Raw genomic sequence first — 24454 nt, 5'->3', positions numbered from 1 at the left:
TTATTTTTGTAAAAACATGTTTTTTTTGTTAAACGGAATTTTATTTTTTCTTTCATTATAAAAAATTAGTTAGTATTTGCAACAAAAGTACTCAGACAATTAGAGAGAAAGTGAGTGTGAAAGAGAGACAGAAAGGTGGATTTTCAAAATGCACCAGTGTTTGGATTTTAGTGGCACAAAAAAGTTTTTGTTAAAAAAATTTAATTAAATAAAAAATATTTTTAATATAAAAAAATGTTGAAGAAATGCAGGGGCTGCTTGCTGCTTCAAAATTATTTATTGTTTATGTAGGACGCGCATTCAAGTTCGGCGCAACATGCCGCGTTGCATTCTGTGTAATGTGCAATTCAGGTTGTTTACAATACAAAACTAAGTCAAAATTAATTATAAAAATTGAGCAAAATACAAAAATGCTACAATCGCTTAAGTTGGTAATTTGTTAAAAACCGCTAAATACAGTTACATATATGTACATATATAGTATTTATATTTCAAAAATTTCAAACAAAACTGTACATAGCTATAACGGTACATACATTATAGTAAATATATTTTTGGAACACATATCTACATGTGTATGTATGTATGTATATGAAATCTATATAATTTTGCTTTTGTTGGTGAGTGGGTTTCTTGTTGTTGGAGTTGGTGAGAATGTTGGCGAAAAGGAATTGTGAGTTGAAAAAGTTTCAAACTAATTTTGAGAACAATTTTTAATTTCTTAAAAGCGCTTACATGCTCCTTAAGACGTTCCAGCATCTTTTTGATGTTCTCATCTCGCAAAGTTTGAGCTGTTTTCAATTTCTCCTCAATGGCCACTTTCTCAATAGATTTCTGCTGTTCCAATTGTTCGCGTGTCTTCTCAATTTCTTGTGAGTGAATCTGTGATCAAGTAATTTTGAATAAAAAAAAAATAAATAAATAAAAGTAAATATGTTTGCACCACACTCACCTTCAATTTCTCCTTCATGTCGCTAATAATGGCTTCGCGCTTCTCAACATGCTGTTCGATTTTAGTTTCCAACTTCTCCTTGGTCTGATTGATGAACTCATTGGCGATTTCATCCTTTTTGCGTGTGGCTTCCTCGATTTTCGACAGTTTGTAGGATAAATCGGCCATTTTCTTTTGCTCCAAAGACTGTTGAAGAAGAAATGCAAGTTAAATTATTGTTTAAATTTTGCAAATAATCACATAAAAAGTGGTTTATTTAAGATTTAAATTATAATTCTTTTTTATTTCGTCTTAATAAAAAAATAAAAAAAATTAAAAATTAATTAAAAATAATTTTCGAATTTCTAAATGGAAAAAAAAAATAATCCCTAACACCGAAAAAAATTTAAAAGTTTAAAAATAAATTTTTCAAAATTCAAAAGTGAAACTTTACTTTTTAACCAAATTTTTTTTAAATAAAAATTGGCAATCCCATTCATTTTTTGAAATATGTTAAAGTAGTCTCACTGTTGTTTACTTACAATGCGTCGCTCTTCGGCAGCTTTCAGCTTTTGCTCGATCTCCTCGGCTGACACATTTTTACCAGGTGTCACTGGACGCTTGGGTACTACCACATTGGGTGCTGGTTCGGCCAGAATCACTTCATAGCTAAGACCGCCACGCGATTTCTCCTGGCAGCGAATTTCAGTGGCTGCAATGAACAAGAAAATAAGTAATATGATTAATATGTGTGGTTTTATGAAATAAACCGACTGCTTACATTCAAGACATCGTATGAAAAACTTTTTTATTTCAAAAGATATTTTAACAAAATTTAACATGGAATGTTGCCCAAAACAACTGTGTATTCCGCAAAGATATTATTCAGATCGGACCACTATAGCATATAGCAGTCATACAAAGTGATCGACAAAAATCGAGATAAAATGAGTTTAAACTTTTTTGCTATAACAAATGGACATGTCGAGGGTATTATAGCTTCGGTGTAGCCGAAGTTGACGTTTTTTACAACAGCTGTAAATCAGCTATAGGATTTAAATATAACCTAAAAAAGTAAAATTTTTGCATAAATTTAAATTAACTTATGTTCACTTTCAGGCATATTTTTGTGTTGGAGAAAAATTATTGTATAGAAAAAACCATTACTGTACATCCCTATAAACATATGTAACCTGACTCGGTTACATATTTAAATAGAGTAATTTTTTATGTAATACTATAAATTTTTTCCAATGTCCGTCGAATAAATTAATGAAAATAAATATGTTGAAAATTATTTTTCCATACCACAAATATGTATATAAATATATATACGTAAGCATATCCAATCATTTTTTCAAATTCGTATTTTTGCTATAAACCTGCCTATTTGTAGATTAACGAGTACATACATACATATGTCTGTATGCACTTACATAAATTCCGTTTTTTCTTGGCGTCGTAAAACTTCACGCATTTTAGTTCACCATAATGGCGGCGTGTTAATAAAAATATTTCCTTTCCACAATTACATGCACACGCTCATACATATGTATGCAGGCGTAAAATGGATTGCAACACTTAAAATGCATGCAATATTAAAATGGCGTAGCAGGTGTGAAACCGTTAAAATATTGTACTTTTTTGCTTGCACTTTTCATGCATTTGCTTTTGGTTGATATTGCAGCATATAAAGTCATTATTATGCTATGATAGGTACGCATGTGCGGCATATGATTTATAAGACACTTAATATTTCGAAATATTTCCGAAACTATTTTGGTTGCTGCATAATTTGGAAAGTTGGTAAAATAAACTTGGTAGGAGTGGTTTTTTGATATTAAATTTGGTATTTATTTGGAATAAAATTTTTAATACTTTTTATATATATTTATTTATTATCTTTGATTTTTTTAAATATTTTGTTTTTATAAATTTATTATATTTAAGTTATTTTATTTTATTATTTGATTTCTAAAATTCGATAAAAATCTAGAAAAAATGTGTATAAATTTATCTGATTTAACAAATGCACTTGTGAAGGGTATTATAGCCTCGGTGTAACAGAAGTTGATGATTTTTTCTGTTGATTAAAAAATAAACCTTGCCTTGCACCTTTGTAAAAATTTATTATTTATGTGTTTCGAATAATATGAAGACTTTTGCAAATATTTGGACCTTTGATAGGTGCTCATTCTGTGTCTTTTTTCGATTACCACAGAACCTCAACAGCCTTTAAAGTAAGATTTGGACGGCATAGAAATAACTGCAAACGTTTTTCTTTTTTTTTTTTGAATTTTATATAACTACATTACCTGTTAACATAGCCGAAACATATCCGGATTATAACCGGAACAGACCCAGATTATAACTGGCACAGACCAGGATTATAACCGAAACCAAACCGGATTATAACCGAAACCTAGCCGGATTATATCTTTTAAGAAGTTATTTTCCACTTGGGAATTTAAAAAAAAATCGTTTGAATTTTTTTCTATATATGTGACCTGGTCTACGGAAAGGGGTTAGGTGTCAAAAATTAATTTTCACTTTTTAGTTTGATTCGGATGGAAGATGAGATGCTTTTTCACGTGATAGAAAACTAGTTTTCGCACGTTAGCTCCCTTTTCGTAGACCAGGTCACATATATTTGAAAATATTCTCCGAAAATTTTAAGTTGATTAGGCAAATAGTTTCGGCCATAGGAACTTATTTGTAAAAAAAATTTTACTTAGCGTAATCGGCTACAAAATTTTAATTGCGTTTTTCTCAAAACGATTTTTTCATCTATTGCAACCATAAATGTTTTTGTTTTTTGGATTAGAGTTAGTTCGAAGCTGAAAATTGTTCCTCACCGTCGAAGTTACTTACGGTCTTAAGGGAACCCAAAATTTTTCAAAAAAAATTACAAAAATCGTGTTTTTTTGTGGCTTGCGAGTTAATATATGTATATAACCTCTTCACCATGGAAAAATCCTCTGTGTTGTTTTTTTAATCCGTAAATGAAAATGATCTAAAGAAATCTGTGTTAGCTTCAATGCCACTTTTAGTCATTAAAAGCTGCAAATTTCCAACTTCAAAAACCATGAAAATGGTGAAATATTTGCTGTTATTCATATGTATATAGTTATATACACTTGTGAAATCCTGCACATTCTCACAAAACAAACCACCAAAGGTATTTCATTTCGTGGCTGCAAATACCAGTCATCAACGCATTCGCATTCAAATTGTTTAACCATTACAGATGCGTCTATGCTTTACAAAGATCCGTTGATGAGATATCCAATAGGGAAAATTTTAATAGGAAAATACTATAACCGTGAATGCTTTATGTGAGCATGATTCAATTCTTTTATTCCACTACTTTCTAAAGAAATTTGTAAATTTAGAGCTTTACTAAAAATAGTAGTCTTTTCCAATTGTTTCTATGGCGTCTGCTCTTTCTTTTTTTTTCTTCTATATATATATGTATACATATATGTATTCTATGTATTTCATAGTTTAAGAATACTTCAAGCTGTTTTATTTTTGCTACGGATATAAGAATCTAATACGGATTTATCTATTAAACGTGCAATTTTATTGACCTTTCAAAATTGCTCAACTTTCTTATATTCGTACAGGGTAGCTTGTTATCAATGTCTATATGCATTCTTTTGCGGCTTAAAACAAAAGCACACATAAAAGATGGCCTTTGTAGTGTTATGAGGCTAGTCGAGCGTGAAAAGCGTGAAAAAATGCTTTACAACTCCGACAATTTCCAAAGGGGTTGTGGAAAAAATATTTCAAATAAGAGAAAAGCGTTGCTGACTGCAGTTTTAACCTTGGCCATGTGAGTCTTTAATACTCTCAAAAGTTGACGTGAATATCACAATTTAATACTAATACTACTATAAGTTAAAAATAGTAAGATTTTGACATAAATTTAAAATTCTTAATTTATTCTTCCAAATTTATATCGTCTTCGTCAGCTTGGCCCCAATACACTTGTGCCAACGTACTTTTCAATCTTGGCGAAAAACTCATGAAGAATCAATACAGCATGCTACGAGTCATTATCGTGGTGCATGGCCTAGCTTTGTCCGCCCATAATTCCGGCCTATTTTTACGAATAGCTTAGGGCAAACGACGCTCAACACTCAAATTGTGTTCCTTGTTGTCATAATATGTTTCATAACGTCCTCGGAGTTGGAAAGCATTGTTTCACAGAAGTTAACGCGACGCTGTTTTTCGAAAATATAGGGATTTTCAGTGTTTTTAGGCCCAAATGATATTTCAAAATCGTTTTTACTGTTCCTTCCTTGATATTCCAACGATAACAGTAAGATCTCTGGTTGTTATTCGTCGATTCTCAAGCACTAATACCTTTATTTTATTGGCTTGTTGTTGATCATCAGTTGATGTGTGGTTTGTCGTCAACGCTTTCTCGACCCTCTTTGAATAATTTGTATCAATTCAAAACACTTGCTCGCCACAAATAATTAACACCAAAGGTTTAAGCTAAAGTTAAGCCTATAGAAGTATGCTAATTTTTTCATTCCCTCTGAATCAAGCCGAGCTCTAAGCTGCTAATAACGAATATAAATCAATATTGAATAGAATTACATGAGACTTTTTGAGGAAAGCTATGTGATTTAATGTAACAGTTGACGTCTACAATACCTCAACTGATTTCCACATTTGTCTTCGTTTGATGTCCCAACGACTGCAATTTTTTCTATGCGCCAAAAAATAGGCAATCTTTGTTAGACTGTTTTTTACGAGAAAATTTTATTGATTACGGAAATGGAAAATTGGACTGCGGATTATGGAAAATTGTTTTCACTAATGTATTGCATGAGCACCCGCTTTCATCTAATATAATTATATTTCAAAGATATAACGACCGTATATCACAGCCAGAGGCTCTTTAGCATAAATTTTACGAGAAAATTTCTCATTAAATCAAAATAAAATGAAATCATCATTTACTTTGCTTCTAAAAGTACGAATGGTATAGTAAAAGGTGACGATGCCACCGCAGTCGAGTCACACCAAACCACAAGCTACCTTTTACCTTATCGTTATAACCACAAAAACTAATAAAGACATTTTCACACATTTTCTATTGGATTATGTCGACCAAAAGACCTAAGGCCAACGGCCACACACAGGTATTTTGCCGTATTTTTTGGTTTGTGAGCATATTTATGTACTCGTAGATGTGACCGGTGATTTGGCAGAAGTGCCACGAATGACTTGCCAAAAAAGTGCTGACTGAGCAAACGGGAAGCTGAAAGGAATTCCTGAAAAGTCAGAGCAAAAAAAGATGAGGTAAAAAAGTGAAGAGCGAAATATTGGTGCTGTGTTTGAATGAAAACAGCGCTGGAGAGCGGAGATGAACTTGAAACGAATGCGGGCAAAAAAGTGTATGTGGAGTTTGTGGTGTATATGTATGTATAGTTCCGAGTATGTGGTGAATGAACGTGTTGAAATTTCCTTAGCATTCTACTTTAAGCTTGTGGGCGTAAATGAAGTGGAAAATTATTTGTTGAGTTGGACAAAAAGGAAAATTTTTCAGTTTTGGTTTTTTGGTACACAAATAATATTGATGGTTTTGTTGGTTAAAAAAGGACGTTTTTGAGACTTTTGTGGATGTATGGTAGTTCATAACGGCACTTTATAAAATTTCTGCTTCCAATACAAATATCATATATTATATACAACTATATTATATATAAAAATCATATATGCCGATTTAACCACAAAAATAACCCAACACCACTTCACCACCTGCCCACATACAGCTTGAGTATGCTTGCTTTCGAAAAGCAAATATCCAATTTCTATGGCTTATTTGTTGTGTGTATACTGCTCACAAAATAAATAAACACAAACGGTCACATACTTCGGCTTCAAATATACCGTTATTTGCTTTTGCTTTATTGTTTGGTGGCACTCACTCGGTAATATAATTTGTCTGCATTATTTGCTGTCAATCAATTTTTCGTAGCCGCTTTTGAGTGTTTTGACACTGCGTGTATTGATAAATAAAATTGATGAGGTTCTGCCAAAGTGTCGATAAATTACTTGTATACCCACAGGCTCACAGGCCGTACAGATATGCGAGCAATGGTGCGTGTATTTCCTTTTGCTCTCTGGCTGTTTGAAAAGGCAACTGCTTTGTCAGCATTTATTGCTATTTTGCCAATTATTTGTCCCCTCCTAATGTGAGCATTTTTTTTATTTATTTTTGTTTTCCTTGTGGGTGCAGATAAAACTTGACTTGGGTGCTTCTGGCTATTAGGGAAGTGTGATTTGAGTCATTAGTTGGGTACTTTCGAGTGTGATGAGCACATTACATAGTTTTAACGTTGGAAAATACTGTTGTTGTTGTAGTGGTTATCTAGTCCCCATGAGGGTGGTAAGGTTGAGATAAGTTGTAAACGAGCTTATACAACGGTAGGCCCAGGAAATGGTAGATTGGAAAACACTCTTTAGTTATTGGTTTATATGGAAGAGGTATTCGTATGAGGATTAGCATTCTTCCTATAACGGGTGCTTTTTGTTTAGACGTGTGGTTTTCAATGAGGCAGTTTTTCGGAGTTGGGCTTTTTTTTGATAGCTGTAACTTGATTTCTACTCAGTTTGATTTGCCATTCTATAATGAAGAGTTTTAGTCTGGAACAACGTTTGCAAATTGTGTAATTTTATTACGGTTTGCGTCTGATATTCGGTCGATATAATAGCTCAGCACTGTCGGTAATTCGAGCAAACAATGAATCGGTTTCGTACCAAGTTTACTCCAGTAGATGCGCATGGCCAGGGAATCCGAGATGTGGAGCAGTGTTTCTCGAAGAAGACACGAATGAGTTCATCCGTCATCGCACGCAAAAATCGGAGCTGCGCCCATCCATTTTATGGTACCAGCGGTAGGATCTTGGTTTGCGGACTGACAAAATTCAATTCGTGCCTCCAAGCGTGTCGCACATTCGGTATATGAGTCTGAAACGAGATGACCACTGATCCCCATTTTCTCAAGAAAGAGTCTTCAGCGATGAAGCTCACTTTTGGTTGAATGAATGCGCGAATAAGGAAAAAATTGTCGCATTTGAAGTGATGAAAAAGTCACTGTTTAAGATACTGTTACATCGTCAAAAAGTCACTGCTTGGTTTGATCTAAGGGCAGAAGAAATTATTGGTCCATATTTCATCCAAAATTAAGCCGGCCGTAATGTTACAGTCAATGAGAAACGCTATAGAGCCATGGTTGATGACTTTTACGAACCTGAATTGGAGAATGTTCATGTGATCGAACTTTGGTTCCAACAAAAGGGCGCAACTGTCCAACTGTAAACTGTTAATTTATTGAATGAAACTTTTGGTGAGCGCATTATCTCGCGCCGTGAGCCAGTAGCGTGGCTCCAGGAACGTGAGATTTAACACCGCTGGGCTGTCTTTTTATGGGGTTATGCGAAGTCGCTATAGTCTTGTCTACGCAAATAAGCCATAGGCGATTAAGGCTTTGCAAGAGCATAATCGGTTTTACTGTTGACGATTCGGCGCCGTTCGCAACAACTCGGACTGACGTATGGAATGACTTGGCGCATTCTACGTTGAGATTTTAAATTGAAAGCGTCCAAAATACAGCTTGTGCAAGAACTGAAGACGACTTTCCGAAGCGACATCGCTTCGCTCAATTGGCTCTTGAAAACATCCAAGAAGACCTGATGTTTTCGAGCCAAATTTTATTCAGCGATAAGGTTAATTTCTGTTTCAATGGTTTGTGGGTCAGTGGAATTGGCGGTCCATATTTATTTAAAAATGATGCCGTTGAGAATGTAACCGTCAATGGCGACCGTTATCGTGCCATGACAATCGACTATTTGAAGCCTAAAATTAAAGCTCGTGATCTCGGCAACGTTTGCTTTTTACAAGACATCGCATCAATCAATGGATTTATAAGATAACGGTTCGGTGAGAAGATACATTAACTTCTCGATTCGATTCAGGCTTTGGAGCAAAACATCATGCGTGTCATTCGCCAGTAACCAGTCGAAATGCTTGAACGACTCATCGAAAATTGGACTCAATGGACAAACCGTTTGAAAGGTAGCCGCTTGAAAGAGATAATCTTCAAGAAAGATTGTTCCTTCGAATGGTAATAAACATTCCTTATTAAATGTGAAGTTTCTGTGGTTTTTCTATAAAAAAAAAGCAGGAAACCTCGAAATGGTTTACCTTTTACTAAAGATCGACTTTTTTGCGAAAATTTCTTGAAACATCGACATTGGTTTCAATAAACTTTGACAATTGTGATTTTTCCGAATTCTTAATATTTATCTTCATACTTGGAAATGAAATTAGACTAGCCCAGATTTTGAATATTCATACATTTATTTATAGCTATAGGTAACTCTTAGTTATTGCTCCGAGCAAGACTGTAACATACTTCAATTTATTTCTACCAGCATTTTTTAAAACTAAATTATTCTAAATTTTTTTATTCATCTCCGTTAATGCCTTTCATTTCCAACATTCCTTGATAAAGGTACAAATTAAATTAACTGTATTCTTCAAGTTTCCCTAACATTAACTCTTGTTTTCCGGGCACTAGTGAAAATTGCACGCAGCTTCAAGCAAATGACCGGTCATTTACATTCATTTCTGCTAATCCGTAATTTTTATTTCATTTTCACATAGTGTTCAACCTGCGTTACTATAAATATAAAAGTACATAGTACGAGCTCAGTATGGTCTGAGCACGCACTCAAGGGGTAGTGGTGGTGGTGAGTGGTACATTGTAATCGGCCCTTTTACAACACTCTGGCATACTCACTCGTGCACATAGTAAAACTATCGTAAATATTTACTTAAGCTAAAAATGCGCATTTAACACAATTCGCAATTTACTTAAGTGGTTCTTAGTCATCATCATCACCACCATCATCATCATCGGCATCCATACGAACCCAGTAGGTCGATTTTCTGTGCTCCTCCACTTTTTCATGTTACCCTTGACGTATACAACACAGCATCCATTGGTTCTCCATATACCTTCACTCTGCTCCCCGAAATTACATAACATTCACCTTTACACACACATACTCTCACACACACAGAGTAATTGTTGGTAAAGCACCTTTTCCTGTACTCCATAACATTTGCCGGCTTCTTTGGCATATATAATTTGTTCCGCTCTCTTGCCGTACTCATGCTAGCCATTCAACACGTTGTTGCAAAAGGCCTGTTGCCTGCTTTGCTCTACGCAATTTAGCAATGAGACGCTTTTAATTCTCGGCCCTGCACTCTACCATTCGTTTTCCTACCATTTTCCACATCATAACCTTTCATGAACATTGTTCATCCATTAGTGCGAGTATACCTACATACATACATATATATGTATGGATTTATATATGCTGTGTATGCCAGTACACAGTACGTCCCGGCACAAATTTGTTAGCTTGCTTGAAACCCCATTAAAAGCAGTTAAATGTTAATATTGTAACCACTACTGTAGAGTCAACAATCGCTTTTACAAACAAACTGAAAAGGCGAAGATGGTTTATGCTAATTGAAGTGTTGCTGTAAGTAGTGATTAAATAGAGATTTCATGGCTTAAGTAATGCAAGCTCATTAGCAAAAGTCGATGATGAATTTACGATAGTAAAGAAAATTCACAGACCAAAAGCATAAAATGAGTTAAAAAACAGTTTGTATGACAGCTGTATGCTCTGGTTGCTCTTGAGTTCTGAGTCCTTGGTCGAATAAAATTCCGGATCTTTTCCGCTTCCGATCTGACTGTCGTGGGCATCCCAGTCGCTCTGAATGTCCGGTCACAAAGGTATAGCCTGATATGAATTTGCTGATGAGCCTGCCAACTTCTCAACATCCACCAATATGGTAGGATCGTTCAGATCGTTCTCATACCGTAAAGGAGCTGCTTTGCAAGGAAGAAGAAGTAGGCAGGGAGAGGTATTGCCAAGATCTCAAAGGCATTTGCCATGCCAAGTTGCTAATAGGTGGTTACAACCTCAGCAGGTTTAAATATGTAATCAACCTCCCAAGGGACAAACTCAGGCTGCTTGTCGCATTCTACACAGGGCACCTGAAACCCAGAACATCTGCTGACTGACTAGTTGCAGTCTGAAGCCGCAGGACAAAGGCCCTAGGATTCATGTTTCGAAATCATATTTCAGCTGGGGCTAAGTGGTCGTTGTGATTTAGGAGAGGGCACAATAGACCTTTAATTCTTATCTAATTATCTAGCCTTATTTTATACTCCAGTCGTCCAATCTGAACATGGAGCCTCGCAAGTGCTGGTTATTGACCAACGCTTTATGAAGTTGTACTCAGATACCGCGCCACCTGCACGTCCTATCCACGTCCTATTATAATGCTTCGGGCTCACTGTCAACGAGTTCAAGGCCTGTATATCAGCTATCAGAGTGGATTCATACCTTACTAAAAGAAGACGGACTATTACTTTCATAGCTGCTTGGAACACACTGTTGTGGTGTGGTAGTCGGAAACAAAAGTTGGTTGAGAGCTCCTTCTTCTCTTCCAACTTTCGCTTTGAGCCATGAGTCCGTGAAAATGCTCACTGCACTTCTGCAATAGTCGAAATAAGAAAGAATCTCGGAATGTATCTCTTTGCGACCCTTAATCTGTCTAGTTTCCCGGAGACTTATAGCATGACTTCAGATCAGTAGAAAATATTAACATTTTGGAATCTTTAACTAAGAAAAGTTATTATCTTCACAAAATTCAGCATAGCCGAATTTAATCTTCCAATAAAGTCAGTTGGCTTGTTTAACAAACATTTCATTTTGAGCAAAAGTTTCCTGCGATTCAAAGCATGAAAAGAAATCGTCTACTTCATTAAATCATCTTGTTTTTAGTTTGCTTACTGAATTCATTACACGCTTTGACTCTTTCAACAACTTACAAGTGAATTTAATTATTTTAAAGAAATCTGTCTCTTCTTGCTCTAAAATTGTATTTTAAATGAATACCAAATCTAATTAAGCCTGCCAGTATAACAGAAATTATGCCACAAGAGGATTGTGCTTGCTTGTTTTATGTTCCATATGTATTTACATATAGGTATATTGTAGGCTAAATGTAATGCCCACAAATTTCTGCAGAATTACTGATACCAGATAGACGCCACAAGCCACATGTCGAACATGAGCTGCAGGTGTCAATTGATGTCCTCAAATTCAGTGAACAGCACTGCCTTGTCTTACAAAGACAAGAAGGTTAACGTCTATAATGCTATGTAGATGAATGGGTTGTTAAGTGCAGTATACTTATATGTAAATTTGATTTCACTGCGTTATACACATAAATTTTTTTTTTCTCAAATTTTCTATAAATATTAAATTAGTTAGTAATTCGTGCCAAAAGTCTTATGAAATCTGTTCTAAAAAATCACGAAATGATTTTGAATGACCATGAAATATTATGTGATGGCTGAATATGCCATGAGCTCACCATCGACCGATTCACCGTGTCACAATTCCATTAAAATGCTGACAAAATTGTATGTAAAAGGTTTCGAATACTCCGGATCTGACCTGAACGTTTTTTTTCGGTCTTAAGAAAATACTCGGTGGAAGAAACTTTGCAATATAGAAAAAAGTATTCGTTAAGATAAAGACCTATTTTAAACCAAATTTAAATCGGTCAATACCTTGTTCGGTTCCCAGAACTTAAGAAAATGTTCGCCGAAAGAAATTTGGCAACATAGCAAAAAGTAATAATAAAAAACTAAAGCCTATTTAAAAACAGAGGCAAATAGATCAACACCTTTTCGGTTCTCAGATCTTACGCAGGCTGAAAGAAATTCGGCAACTTAGCAAAAAGTAACCGCTAAGACTAAAGCCTGTTTAAAAACAAAGGTAACCTACATATACTAATATAGTATGGTATCGAAAAATTAGACGAGCTCTATGATTATACAAGGATATCCTCTCAGTAGTAATTTTGAAATTCTCTTTAATTAAGCACAACTTTTCAGTCACCTGGTATTTCAATATATGTATACTTAAGTCAAAATAATTAAATTTTTCATCAATTCCTCAATTGTAAATTTGACTAAGTAAAAGTAAACACTTACACATATGTTTTTACAACATAAACATTTTCATATGTAATTTTTGAGATTTTCTACTTTCTAATTACCTTCATTAAGACAAATATATGTTTACGCGTCTGTGTAGGTATGCCTGGCATATTTTAAACTCTATTTTCCAACAAATAGCTAAAATTTTCACTATGCGAAATAAGAATAATATATGTATATACTTATATTTATGTATATTAGGGTGAACCAAATAAATTTAATTTTTTTCTTTAGATATCTTGAAAATATTGTCCAAAATTACAAAGAACAAAAAAAAAAAATGTCTGCCAAAGCTAAAGCTTTATATATAATATGGAATATTTATCAAAACACCTACATATTTCGGTTCGCAGACCTTAAGAAAATGTCCGCTGAAAGAAATTTTACATAACAAAAGAGCAGATAATGACACGATAATCCTTTTACGACGATTCTTTTGCGTTCTGATGATTTTTGTTTGATTTCAGAGTTTTATAATTACCTTCATTTTACTGATTAATTTTGATAATAAATCATTATTTTCCTAACATCTTCAATACTTTTTTCTTATTTTATTTGTTTGTTTAAGGCATTAGAACAAATTATTTTATAGTGAAATATAAAACATATTTAATGATTAGTAAAAAGGATTTTAACTGTTAAGTTAATTCATGTTCAAAGTCAAACTTAAAACTCAAAACATAATTTTTAATTTTTTTTTAAATTTTGTTATTATTTTTTTGCATTATTTCACAACATAATAACTGAAATTATAAAAAAAATATGTATAACTTATCATAAATTTTTTTTACCCACCCTAATGTGGGTTATACTATAGTATATTTGTATATACAGTAGTATATATGTATATGTATACAAACTAGTATATGGCAGAAAACGCGTACTCATTTTAATTTTTTGCTACGATAAATACGAGTATAAACCAAAAAAACGATTTCTCACAGTCAAAAAAGCAAAAAAGGGATTATTAAAAACCGCGCTGCTAAGCATATGCGCTCAATGCTTAGCTTAACATAGCACTACATATACATATATGAGCAAGCGACATAGGTCTATAAAATTTAATTAAAAGTAAAAGCCAGCTTAAGCTTACTGTTGTGTCAAACCATTAATGCCGGCGACTATGCGCCTTAAACTATGCAATATTTATGTTAGTTCAAGCATTAAATGCGCTTTTCTTTCTAGAGACAAAGGCAAACACACACATAAGCATGTATGTACTTGCATATATGTGTATATATATGTTTAGATGCATGTGTGTGTATGTGTTTCTACATTTCCATCAGACATTTTTGCATATGAATGCATCGCGCATTTACAGCAAGTAACGCACAAACGAAACTCACTCAAACGGTATTTTCAATGCAAATAAAGAATAATAATATTTTAAAACGGGTATTTAACTGTACCTTTAATAGATGGGGTGCTGCGCGCACATGGAAATAGAAAAATATGGTAGCGTTTTGTTTTTTTTAATGAAATCGGTATTTATTTTATTTTTCTATATATTTCAAGTATGTATAGCTTAAAAACACAATTTTTTAGCTTTCGTATTGCAGGGTGACCCACTTTGTAATGCTCAGTAAACCAAAAATGAATCCCAACAACAGCAATATATGCGCCAAAGCGACATTAAATGCTGGACATTTATGACGCTGTGCGAAATTTATCGTTTCCTGCTGCGCAAAAGCGCTATTCGAAGCGTAAATGCTGTCGCCAGCAGCTGCAATGGCTGTTGTTGACTGCCAACTGTGCGCCCTTTGAGCAGAAATCAACAGCGAAAACTATGTCACCAATGGAGAAGTGGCCAAATCAGGCTAACCAGCCAAACACCAAACAGCCAACCATTGAAAGAGTTCTAATTTCAAGCTTTCTTTAGTCTGGCAATGTGAAAAGCGCACTTCGAGTGCGCCATTTAAGCTGTGATAGCGCTGAGCGACATACACACATACGACACATATTTGTTTGTTGTTATATCCCTAACGCTTTTCCAAGTGAAATCGGTTTCTTACTATGCTTGTGGCAAATATATTTATCTGCATAAGTGCGCGTCACTTTATCTGCGCTTAATTGCGGAAATTGCATCGAAAATTACCCGCTTAAATGTGATGTTTATGGCGTTTGCGCAAATACTGGCATTTTCTTGAAGTGTTTGCAGGAAGTTTGTATGCGAACGATATTCACACTGTTAAAATTATGGTATTCGGTGTTAAGCGGAGAGTTTTAAGTTAAGGAATTGGTCACAAATATGAGTGTAGTGTAATATCTAGTAAATAAAAATTCATTATTTGCAGTAAGTTATGAGGTTTCTGTAGATAGAATACTCAGTTTTCGGTTCCTAATATGCATACTTTTATTCGATAACCTTTTACCAATTTGAAGGTAATTTCACAATGCCACTGTCATGGAAACCCTGGTTCCTTTTGGAACTATTGAGCAGAACTTTTCACCAGGAAAATCATTCAGCACAGATATTATAGGACCCGACAGTAATCATTTAGCAACAGTCCAAAGTATTAAGTGTATACATAACGACCACCCAAACCAGCTCTCGCTTTAGATATACTGAATGCAGCTATTCGTTTCTGGGCAGCTGCTACCTTTATACGGGTCCAATTGTTAGCAGTTCAGGTCATGAACATGGCCTTAGGGGGCAGCACATAGTAAAAGAGTAAGAGTGGTAAGAGCTAACCACATGAAATACATGGCACAAATTTTCCTGACTGATAGTGCTGGCTTCGGCACCGCATGCGCCGGATCATCGCTATTCGATCATGGCCATTGACGATCTGAAGTTACTCACTTTTCATGTCGGTCTTCCTGAGAAACTCATCTTTTTTATTGCTACTCAGTCTGAGAAGTATTTTTAGTGCGAAATTTTGTCTTTATAACGCTATACATTCTGACAAAAAAGCACACGAAAATTGTAATTCAATTCCTTTTATCTATAATTATACTTACTCCCGATCGCACTACCACAAACCAGCTCTTGGAAAATCATGGATTCTATGAGAATGATAATAAATATTAACTGACGATGTAGACATTTCTAAGAAAAAAAGATTTATAAAGGAATCGGTCGAAACCAAGTAATTAAAATAGCCGTTCGCATTAAAAAAAAATGGCATTCCCTATATTTTTGTTTGACCTCGTCTGGAAAACAAATATTTGTTTAATACAATTTTTTTCGTAATTGTTTTTCGTTGAGTGAGTAAATAAATTCCGATACATGCAACGATAGAGATGTCCTTCTCTATTTCAAGTACTACTGATCTCAATAATGTCATAGTTTGTTTAGATTAATGAATTTTGAGATGCATGCCACAGCTGGTCTATTTTGGTGAATAAAGTGAACAAGCGAAGACTTTGTTGGATTTTTTGAGGTTTTTATTGCAAAAAAATTAATCCTTTTTGGTAAAAGTCCGAAAGCAACATTTTTTTTGAAAAAGTCAATGATAATGTCACTCCGACCTACATATATGATTTTTTTGGAGCAAAATTTTTGATCGGTCAGATCCTCACCAATGTCATGTATGCCAACGATTTTCCAGTCCTCGAAACACTTTTCATAAGCACTTTTTGGGATGGCCTTCAGCTCCTTTGAATTTTGTTTTATCTCCTCGATCGAGTGAAAACGAGTTCAATTCCGATGACTGTTGACTTCTTTGTGTCTCAAAATCATAAACTAAGTCTCATCCGCAGCTATAATGGTCTTTTTGAATGTGGGATCGAAGTTCGCACGATCAAGTATGTACTAAGAGACCTATTTACAGTACTCTTTTTGAAAAAAAAAAAATCTGCTTTATCGGCACGAGTCCAACAAGAACGCGTTTCATACCCAAAGTAGCCATCAAAATCATTCGAACGGACTTGAGAGGGATGTCGAGCTCTCTTGCAATATCTCTATTACTTGCCTGACGATTTTCAAGCGCCATATTTTTCACTTTTTTACATTTTCATGAGTTAAGTTTTAAATGCCTGAAAACTTAATACTATGTTCCCTATTCTAGATATTAATGTACAGTCAAAGAAAGCAATAACTCAAGTGGAAAGAAATAAATCCATATTTTTATAAATATCAATCGTTAGCAGTACATAAATTTTTAAACTATAAAGGAACCAGTGAACAACTAATTTTTTTTCTGTAAGCGATGATATTCATACATACACACAAGTCACAAGTGGAATGTGCATATGCTCATAAGTGCACAATTCATTTCCAAGTGAGATTCTTCTGACAGTTGCTTTCTGAATATGTTTTGTATATAAATCTTTTGCGTTGGAGTTGGTGAAGTGTATATTCCGAACAACACTTAACGCACTTGGCATGCATTTTTGAGGTTAAGGAATAACAATGGCATATATTATAATATGTAAATACATATATTTCATATATATTTTTGTATGTATGGTCGCGATTGAACCGATAAAAAGGAAGAAATTTCAACCGTTTCACTTTGCGATTTACATTTCCCATTCTTAAGTACGTCAGCGCGACAATGGCCCAAACTTCTGCTTCTGCATTTACACGTATTGTACTGCTTACATACATATGTATGATAATGCAAAGAGTGTGATAGTCGTATTCAATCCAAGATAACAGTGTTCAAAACGTGAAAAATAAATTTTCGCGCTCATGTGCATTGAATTTCTTTTTTGCTTTTCTACCTTTTTATCCTCCTTTAAGAATGTTAAAACAGTGATCAAGTGTCAGTTAAAATAAATTTTTCAAACAATTTCGATTTTATAAAATTTATTTATTTTTTCTTTCTTTTTATTGTTATAAATACTTGCATTTCTTCTAAGTTACTTTTATTTAGTTAAGCATACTTTCAGGCGTTTTATCGCTGCACGTGCTCTAAACCCACGTATGTGCTGCCGAGGCTTGCCTAGCAAAACAAATGCTGTCAATCAAGTGCTTCTAGTAAGCTGAGCGGAATTTATTAAAGATTAAATGGCTTTAAATTGGTTTTTAGTTGTACATGTACAAGATTTTTTCGCTTTCGGCTTACCTTTGCCGTGATATTCGGCCGATTGATCGTCTGTTTCCAGATGGTAAGCATAGATCCAAGTGTAATAATACATTGTTTCACAGATATCAAAAATGAATCGTGCTCTGGAAGGCCAATTGTCGAAAATATCGATAAAATAATAGAAGTGATCCAGTAACCAAACCAGAATTAAAGATGGAATTGCTAGCGAGTCGCACAGAAGCGGCCAGTTTTGGTCAAAGGGAAAGGTTTTGTGTTCCATCGGGGGAACAGCAGATCACGGTAAGATCACACCCATTGATAGTGACTTGCCAGAAGCTCCGGGAAGTTACATGCGTGATTCTTATTCATCCACCATCTAGACTACATACTAAGTCTTTACTTACTACTTGTTCGCCTCACGAAAAATTTGTGAAAATAGACTTTTCCAGTTTTTTGAGAGTGACAGTATGAAATTATCTTTAAAAAGGCAACAAATTCTCAAATAAAATAATGCATATATATCGGTTCATTCCAACTGTACTTAATGAAATCTTCAATTCAATGCAAAAATATTACGTTTCTTCTTACAAGACCTTATATTAATAATTACAATTACATTATAAATATAACACATATACATGCAATCTATAGTCTCTGCCCACATTTTATGAAGACTTAATGGCTCCTTTGAGTGCTTGAACTCAACATTAATAACCTAAATGCTAATTTAAAGTTGACAAATCGATTATTAAATGGCACTTAAATTATGTGCAACCCTCACCCACAAATGCTATAAAATAAATGTAAATATTTATGGTGTCAGTATAGAATCACTTTAATAAGTTGTAATTGTAAGACCACAAAAATTTGGGCACAATGCGACAGAGTTGAATCAACTGATATACGCCGCTGAGGTGGTTGGTGTTGGCGGGTGTAACAGTTGAAATGCAATAAATAATCAGAAAAAGGTTGTAATACGTACTTGAACGAGACACATATATTTTTATATATGTATGTAGGCTAGAAAAAATTTTTTAAAATTTTTTTTCTTAGATTCGGCAAAAATGTCGAAATGTCGAAAACAATTATTTTCTTAATTTCTATGAATTTATCCATTAAAAGCAACAAAGCTTATAAAATTAATATAATTTCTGATTATTTTGTGAAAAAAAAATTAAAATAAATATTTTTTACGAATTAAGGTTGAGTTTTTGACCTCGAATAACTTTTGAGTGAGTCGCCTTATCAAAAGCATTAACCTTTTTTACGGGGTTACTTGGGTTTCCTCGGGTAAAATAAGCCTTTTTTCAAAAATTTTTTTCTCATATAAAAAATCAAATATTTTATTAGAATTTTTTCCTGTTACAAATAGTGTATATTTAACAAAGAGATTTTGAAATTTTTGAATAAAAAATATTTTAATTTAATATTATAAACTCGGCCATTTCGACGCCATTTCCGTTGACCCCTCAGAAAAAAGATGCGCCCGCGTTGGCAGGATATCTCCTCGGAGGATCGTCAGATGTGAAAAATACGTTTTTTTGGCTAAAAACCTAAGGAAAAAAACTGAAAATAGCACTAAAAGAAATTAAATTTTAGTGAAAATAGTTATAAAAAAAGTTAAAGAAAAATCCTTCGCCCAAATGTTTAAGAATTGTATCTCAAAGACTTAAAATTTTATGAAGATCGGTTCAATAGTTCTCTAGCAAAACGCGTTTAACGACGGCGTGCTAGCTAGGCTAGCGCACAAGTTCTTAAGGCTGTATTTCCGAAATCATTACTCGGATCAACGATTATAGGACAATATTCTAGAGGTGTTGTAGAATTTAATAAGACAATAAAGAAAATTCGATTCAGAATTTCTTTGTGTGTAACAAAAACAAATTCTAATAAAATATTTAATTTTTTATATGAGAAGAAAATTGTTGGACGAAATAGGTTGTTTTTACCCGAGAAAACCCATGTAACCCCTAAATATGGAGAGCTTAAAATACCAGAATTTTATTCTAGTAATTTCGAATGATATTTTCAAGATATCTATTAAAAATATTTAGTTGTTTTTGACCCACCCTAATATACATACATAAATTAATATCAGTGTTGAACGAAAATTCACATGAAATTACACGCCCAGACTTGGCGCTCCGAAAGCGTCCGCCTGCCTACATTTGATGAGATTGATATCATTGTCATTAAAATAACAAAAGTAAATGCGAGGCGGCCCAAAAAGGGTTGCCAATATGCATACTTTACTGGTGGCGGCGGTTTTGCGTTATGCTGCTGTTTTTTTGCACCCCAAATGGGCTGGTTTGCTGATGGCTGTCAACAGTTTTCTTTTTATACTTTTGTAATTTGGTATTAACACTTGACATATGCATGCCGCTACTATACAGTTATATTGAATAATGTATGTATGTGTGTGTGATTGCATTGGAGTATGAAATTGCTGGCTGTTGCGTAATGCATTTGCTACTGTCATTTGTAGCTGACAGTGAAGTTTCGAGTGGCTTAATACATGACGACTGTTCGTCGTTCTCTGTTTGTGAGCCTTTTACTTGTCTATAAACATATGTATGAGTGTGTGCTCGTAGATGTGAAGATGCAAAGATTAATGCAATAAATCTGTGTAATGCCAAATTGTCAGGAGACATGAGATGTGAAGGAGAGATGATGATCATGTTGAAAATGATAAATGATTTCGAATGCAGACATTTTATGCGCATTAAATTTGGCTTAAGCGGTAGTAAGCAACTCTCTGTGTACGTGTGAGCTTTAATAGCTTGAATGATGGGATAATGATTTTCTACTGCATGAGAAGCAAGGAATGGATGTTAACACACTTATGAAGCTTCAATGCTAAACTTTTGAAGAGTGCATTTTTTGGGGGGGGGGGGATCGGGGTAAATGAAACTATCTCAGATTGTTGAGTAAATTGTTTGAAGTAGTGAAAGATATAGTAATGTTTGGATAATTATTTGTTTGAAGATCGTATTTTTCTGATTGTCTGCTTTAAAGAATAATCTCTTGAGAGCAAGGAAAAGCACTTCATTCTCCGAAATTTTCTTCTGGGAGTTAAAAACTTCGTGGCAAACTTAAGATAAAGTGTGAAATTGAAAATGTAGACGGTCTTCTTCTGAACGCCAATAAAACTTCTACATTCCAAAGTAAACAGGACTTTTTGAATCTAGCGGTCCTTGGGGGCGCCATCTATATGTCGACTGGTGCTTTAGAATATGCTATCTTTATCGATTGTTCAGTGAGAAGTTTATGGCGATGATTGCCTATCCCGTAACAGAGTGCACGAGTGGTTTCAACGTTTTCAAAGTGGTCGTGAGGACATAAATGACGATCAACGTGTGGGCCAATCAAAATCCGAAATCACTGGAAATTCCATCAAACCGAAATCAACCGAAATCATCATTGAAATTTATGAAAATGAACATTTCCAAAACATCGATTTATCGCATTTGGATCGAACATGTGGCCTTACAAAAGGTGTGTGGACGGTTTGTTCCGCACAAATTGACTGACGACCAAAAATTGCTCAGAATCCAACATTCGATCGACGCTTATGACCGATTATTTGACCAACAAGTAAGGAAGGGCTAAGTTCGGGTGTCACGGAACATTTTATACTCTCGCATGATAAAGTGATAATCGAGATTTCAGGCGTGGTTGTGAACAGATTTCACCTATATTTGGTATATGGTCATCAAGGTGTTAAGAAAATATTATATACCGAATTTCATTGAATTCGGTCGAGTACTTCCTGAGATATGGTTTTTGGTCCATAAGTGGGCGACGCCACGCCCATTTTAAATTTTTAGAAAAAGCCTCGATGCAGCTTCCTTCTGACATTTCTTCCGTAAAATTTAGTGTTTCTGACTTTTTTTGTTAGTCGGTTAACGCACTTTTAGTGATTTTCAACATAACCTTTGCATGGGAGGCGGGGCTTGGTTATTATCCGAAGTCTTCCATTTTTGAACTGTATATGGAAATGCCTAAAAGAAACAACTCTATAGAGTTTGGTTGACATACCTATAGTAGTTTTCGAGATATGTACAAAAAAGTTAGTAGGGGGCGGGGCCATGCCCACTTTCCAAAAAAATTACGTCCAAATATCCGCAAAATGCGATCCTTTCTGCAAATTTCATTTTAATATCTTTATTTATGGCTTAGTTATGACACTTTATAGATTTTCGGTTTCCGGAATTTTGTGGTCGTGGCAGTGGGCCGATTTTGCCCATCTTCGAACTTAACCTTCTTATGAAGCCAAGAAATACGTGTACCAAGTTTCATCATGATATCTCAATTTTTACTCAAGTTAGAGCTTGCACGGACGGACGGACAGACAGACATCCGGATTTCAACTCTACTCGTCACCCTGATCACTTTGGTATATATAACCCTATATCTGACTCTTTTAGTTTTAGGACTTACAAACAACCGTTATGTGAACAAGACTATAATACTCTCTTTAGCAACTTTGTTGCGAGAGTATAAAATTGAACAAAGAGTTTGCTTGCAATTTTATGTCTCCAAAGGAATCACTGCTATGGAATCATTAAAAAACATATTTCAGAAGTAGTTTGAAGTTGACTTTATCACGACCAAGCGTATTTGAAAAACACAAAGAATTCAATGAATGCCGTGAAATAATCGAAACTTCTTTTACGCAATTCGTCCGTTCATCTTTATCTACACTTTTATCTTTATAAAAGACCTGTTTTAATGACGATTATAACGAAAAAGTTATAGAAATAGCGCTTGAGAATATTCTTGTTGGCATCAGAGAAACAGCTCAGGACTCAACATCTGTTATGTTAGCAACTCAACACGTTTTCGTTGCCCTCGTAACGAATGATCTGAATGCGCCCTCACATTCGAGCACGATTGTAGCTACATTTTGGCCTAACATAGTACGAGTCTTCGCTTCTTTTTTTGGCTCTCTGCGACATTTTTCTTTTTTTGAAAACAAAAAAAAAAAAAATTTGCTTCAGGGTTGACCGAATATGTCAATCGGATGTATAATTGAATCAAGCATTATCTTCAACTTAAATTTGTCAAACAAATTTCATTCGGCTGTCGTGCCCAAAAATTTCAGAAATCTTCAAAAAACCAATACTGTGAAAAAATACATTCACTGAAAGGCAAATCACCCAGCAATGAAGTTTGCTTTTAGCGTGCAGTCAGTCAAGCAATTAAATTCTATAATAATCATAAAAGGATTTTAATTTGCATTTAATTAAATTAAGGCTTATTTTATGGAACGGCAATAAAATGCTGGCGTTTTGTGCGACAGAGTGTAAGCAAAGTTCATACGCTCATACGCTGTTTTGTAACTACATATGTATGTGTGTATGAATATATGTACTGCTGTATTTTGCATACGTAGCGTATGCGTAAGTGGAAGCAATGAGTATGGTATTAATGAAAACTTTATAGCCACACATATCTTTGTGTGAAAGTGGGTATAGGCCGCTGGCAAAAAGTAGCAGTGTAAAAGCTCTAGAGAATATACAGAGCGACGAACCATACATATTTTTAAAGCAAGTGTGGTTGTTAAATATATATATATAAAGCATGTGCTGATATTACTGTCGCTAGCGCCGAAATGTATGCTACATATAAAAAGAAAAGTCGCCAGCGAGGCAAAACACATGACTTTTGTGCCTTGGCGTCGTCTGCCTGTGTTTTCGGTTAAAGCATACCATTACCAAAATTTGCAGATAAACAAAAGTTTCCGGTTGTCAATTAGAAAATACTTTCCAATGCTAGACTATAGCATATATGTAATATTTCAGCACTTGCAAACACATCTACAGACATACACACACATATGTTGTTGAGTATTTGCCAAAAGCGACCAGCACACATTTGCTCCGACTCCTTGCTGTCTCATCAGCAGGCAAACGTTGCAATTTATTATGCGAAAATTAAATTAACCTCATCAACAACCTGGTACAAGTCGTTGTGTGAGTCACGAGAAATTTAACCCCCAGTGTTGTAAAGCGGCGCTATGAGTCATTGATGTTGTGCTGGCAGGTTTTCTACGTTGGCACGCCTAAAAGCATGCTGCTGTAGGGAAATTATATTATCTACACGCCTGTTATGCAGCACGAAATCGGTGTGGCTTGCAGAAATGGAAATATCCTGGTAGCACTGAACGTGTTACAGTTAGTGTATGGAAGTTTGTATGTATGTTTCGGAGAGATAAGATGAATTTTGAATTCTTTATAGTATTGCAAAGAAAAACCTCAAACAGAAGTAAGAAAATAGGAAACAAATCAAGAGTAAGTGAACACCCTTGAGCATAACAAATCACAAAAGTAATTATTTTATGCATTTCGATGAGCTGTAGTGATGACAGTTTGATAGAGTAAAATAATAGAAAAAACTCTAATTAATAAAAAAATAATCATAAAATAAATTTGAAAA

General features: G+C 34.5%; 1 protein-coding gene across 4 annotated transcripts in view; it reads right to left on the bottom strand.

Annotated features, from left to right (window-relative positions):
• LOC108967862 (stathmin) overlaps positions 1-24454 on the bottom strand; it is a gene marked incomplete in the record, with an annotated part of 205871 nt that overhangs the window by 5036 nt on the left and 176381 nt on the right. For all 4 annotated transcript variants that reach the window (XM_018931488.1, XM_018931489.1, XM_018931487.1 and 1 more), the window contains 3 exon segments: positions 736-882; positions 953-1138; positions 1474-1643. In XM_018931488.1, coding sequence (XP_018787033.1) covers positions 736-882; positions 953-1138; positions 1474-1643 — 503 coding nt within the window.

Source organism: Bactrocera latifrons, unplaced genomic scaffold (genome assembly GCF_001853355.1).
Source record: "Bactrocera latifrons isolate USDA-ARS-PBARC rearing strain unplaced genomic scaffold, ASM185335v1 scaffold_2, whole genome shotgun sequence".
Classification (NCBI taxonomy): domain Eukaryota; kingdom Metazoa; phylum Arthropoda; class Insecta; order Diptera; family Tephritidae; genus Bactrocera; species Bactrocera latifrons.
This window is presented reverse-complemented; position numbering and strand designations above follow the sequence as displayed.